General features: G+C 51.2%; 1 protein-coding gene across 1 annotated transcript; it reads right to left on the bottom strand.

Annotated features, from left to right (window-relative positions):
- Positions 1-622: 622 nt before the first annotated feature.
- LOC129633904 (protocadherin beta-8-like) lies at positions 623-3,004 on the bottom strand. The gene has a single exon (XM_055555883.1). It carries the CDS (start codon positions 2,988-2,990, stop codon positions 624-626), a length of 2,367 nt encoding a protein of 788 aa, XP_055411858.1. The 5' UTR covers positions 2,991-3,004; the 3' UTR covers position 623.
- Positions 3,005-3,256: the final 252 nt, after the last annotated feature.

Raw genomic sequence — 3,256 nt, 5'->3', positions numbered from 1 at the left:
TCTCAAGTGGGAAAAGCCAGTTTCCTACTATGCCCTTTCATCTCACTAAATAAACTGTAGCTTTTTCTCCCTTTTTAACACCAATGAAACTAAATGAAAAGCAATTAAAACAATTATATTAAAACTAACATTGGTATATTAATGAAACACAATTAGTATAACATTTTAAGAGAAAATATGATCAAAGTGCTATGACAGCAGAATAAAGCAAGAACCCGATTCTCACTGTACAGTTCTCTCTCCTTTCATATTAGTCATGGCTCAGTGTGTTAGTATGGTAGTGCTCTTACATACTTACTTGTTAAACTATGCAGAAAAAGTTAAGCGAATACAACTGATAATAATTTCCCATTGTTTTTTCCTCATATAGATCTAAGCTATGCCAGAACAAGGGTTTGTACAGCTATTGACTTCATCATTGTTTTCAGGCAACATTTAGGACCATTAATCTTGTTATAGTAATGAGAAAAAGATACCATTTTTAAAAACAAATTTTGCAAGTAAGTTTAGTGTTTTAAAGGTTCATGGTAAGTTGCCAGAAAAACCTTTAACCGTCATCAATTTAAAATATTTGTTATATTAAAAACAACTATTATCACTGAATACTGAAACTAAAGTCTTCCCTAAAATGGGGGATTTATTTCTGGCCCCGGGAAATGGCTCTGAAACTTGGGTACAACTGGCTTTAGGAATTTGAACTCGCCGGTCCCGGTACCTCCCATCAGGCACACCTCGTACTGGTAGCTCTGGGACAGGGTCCCCGTGCCCCGGACGTCCACCAGGTGGCCAGGGAAGTGGCCCTCGACCACCGGGCAGCGACCCGCCGAGGCCGCCCCGCCCCTCCTGCACAGCCGCACCGCCACGAACACCAGCACCGAGAAGAGGAAGAGCGACGACACCGACGCCAAGGCCACCACCAGGTAGACGGTGAGCGGGTCGGCCGGCGCCGCGGCCGCCGCTTCCGCTTCCGGGGCCGGCAGGTAGGGCTGCGAGAAGCCGTCCACCAGCAGCACGTGCAGCGTGACGCTGGCCGACAGCGGCGGCTCGCCGTTGTCCTTGACCAGCACCACCAGCCGCTGCTTGGGCGCGTCGCGCTCGCTCAGCAGCCGCGCCGTGCGCACCTCGCCGTTGTGCGCCCACACGCCGAACAGCCCGGGCTCCGTGGCCTTGAGCAGCTGGTACGACAGCCAGGCGTTCTGGCCCGCGTCGCCGTCCACCGCCACCACCTTGGTCACCAGGTAGCCCGGCTCGGCCGCCCTGGGCACCAGCTCGGTGCAGGGCGCCGAGGCGTTCTGCAGCGGGTAGAGCACGAAGGGCGCGTTGTCGTTGGCGTCCGCCACGAGCACGCGCACCAGCGCCTGGCTGCTGAGCGCGGGCGAGCCGCGGTCGGTGGCGCCCACGCGGAACTCGAAGGCCCGCAGGGCCTCGTAGTCCAGGGACGTGAGGGCGAAGAGGTGGCCATTGTCGGGGTTGATGGACACGAGGGAGGCGAGGGGCACGAGCGGGTCGGGCGGCGGCAGCAGCGAGTAGGTGACCTGGGCATTGGCGCCCGCGTCTGTGTCTGTGGCGCTGACGCTGCCGATGTGCAGGGCGGGGCTGTTGTTCTCGCGGACCCAGAGGGTGTAGGAGGTCTGGGTGAAGGTGGGGGCGTTATCGTTGACGTCGGACACCAGCACGGTTATGTTGTGCTCGGTTTTCAGCCTGGGTGTCCCCAAGTCCGTGACAGCGATGACGATGTTGTATTCGGCTCTGGTCTCTCTGTCTAGCGGTCGTTCTGTTACTAGAGTGTAAAAATTTTCCATGGAAGATTTCAGCAAAAACGGTAGATCGTACTGAATGGAGCAACTTACTTTCCCATTCTCTTCAGAGTCAAGATCTGAAACACTGAAAACTGCAACCACAATCTCAGGCGAGTTCTCAGGGATCTGTCCAGTAAGTGCAGACAGGGTGACTTCTGGGGCATTGTCGTTCACATCCACGACTTGAATCAGAACGGTGCATTTTCCAGAAAGGCTTCCAGTATCGATGGCCTCGATATTGACCTCATATGACTGAGTTGTTTCGAAATCAAGTTGTTTTTTCAGTCGAATTTCTCCAGTCATGGCATTGATCGCAAAGGTTTTGCTAATGTCTTCTGAAGCCTGGGAAAGTGAATAGGAAATCTCTCCATTGACTCCTGTGTCTACATCGGTAGCAGAGACTTTGACAACAAGGAAGCCTTTGGGACTGTCCTCAGGGATCTTTACTCTGTAGAAAGGCTGTTCAAATTCAGGGGCGTTATCATTGATGTCCACGACTTCTATGTAGACGTGAGCGGTGCCAGACCGTGGTGGAGAACCACCATCCTGAGCAGTGAGGGTTAACCTGAACTCAGCTTCCTCCTCGCGATCCAGTACTTTGTCCAGCACAAGTTCCGGATATTTTCTGCCATCGCTGCGTTTGCGAGTGAGGACCCGAAAATAGGAGTTGGGACTGATTATATAATTTTCAATATTATTTTGGCCTACATCCATGTCCTGAGCATTCTTTAGAGGAAATGTAGTGCCAGGAAGACTGTTCTCTGATATTTTTAACAACATATCTCCATCCATGAACACTGGAGTATGGTCATTTATGTCTATTACCTGTAGCTCAGCTTGAAAAAACTCTAAGGGATTCTCTAGTAAAACCTGGAAACGCAGCACACATGGCTCTGTCTGACCACACAGTTCCTCGCGGTCCAGTTTCTTATTTAGCAGTAAATCCCCAGACTCCTGATCCAGCTGCAAATACAGTTTGTTCCCTTTGGAAATGACCCTTGCTCCCCGCCTGGAGAGTTCCCCCTGCCCCAGACCCAGGTCTTTTGCTAAATTGGTTACAAAAGAGCTCCCCTCAGCTTCCTCCACGACAGAATAACGCCTAGATTCAAAGCCCGCCAGAGCTAAGTGTAAGAAGAGAAAGAAGAAAAGGACTTGCCTTTGTCTGCAAACAAGCTTCCTGCTGGCCTCCATTATTCTTGCCCGGTATAGCCTCTGGCGAGGATGGTTCCGCTGAGCTGTAAAGGCCTCAATGTCTTGTGGTTTATCTCAGAAGTTTTTCCGAGAGTAGCCCTTTACGGAAGACCTAGTCGTACTGTGACATCCAAGCTTCCCGTGGGCTTCCAGGCTCTGCTCAACGAGTTCTGCCTTTAATAGAACGGCAGCTGTGATTTAGGTTTGTACCTTCTTATCCTGCAGCGCCACCACGCGTCCTCAGAGCAACTTGTATTTTCCGGGTT

This window comes from Bubalus kerabau, chromosome 1 (assembly GCF_029407905.1).
Source record: "Bubalus kerabau isolate K-KA32 ecotype Philippines breed swamp buffalo chromosome 1, PCC_UOA_SB_1v2, whole genome shotgun sequence".
NCBI lineage: Eukaryota > Metazoa > Chordata > Mammalia > Artiodactyla > Bovidae > Bubalus > Bubalus kerabau.
The sequence above is the reverse complement of the archived record's forward strand: the minus strand, read 5'-3'. Positions and strand labels throughout refer to the sequence as shown.

What these genes read in the sequence shown, in the direction of transcription:
- LOC129633904 (XM_055555883.1), bottom strand. Translation starts at nt 2,990, where the DNA reads ATGGAGGCCAGCAGGAAGCTTGTTTGCAGACAAAGGCAAGTCCTTTTC.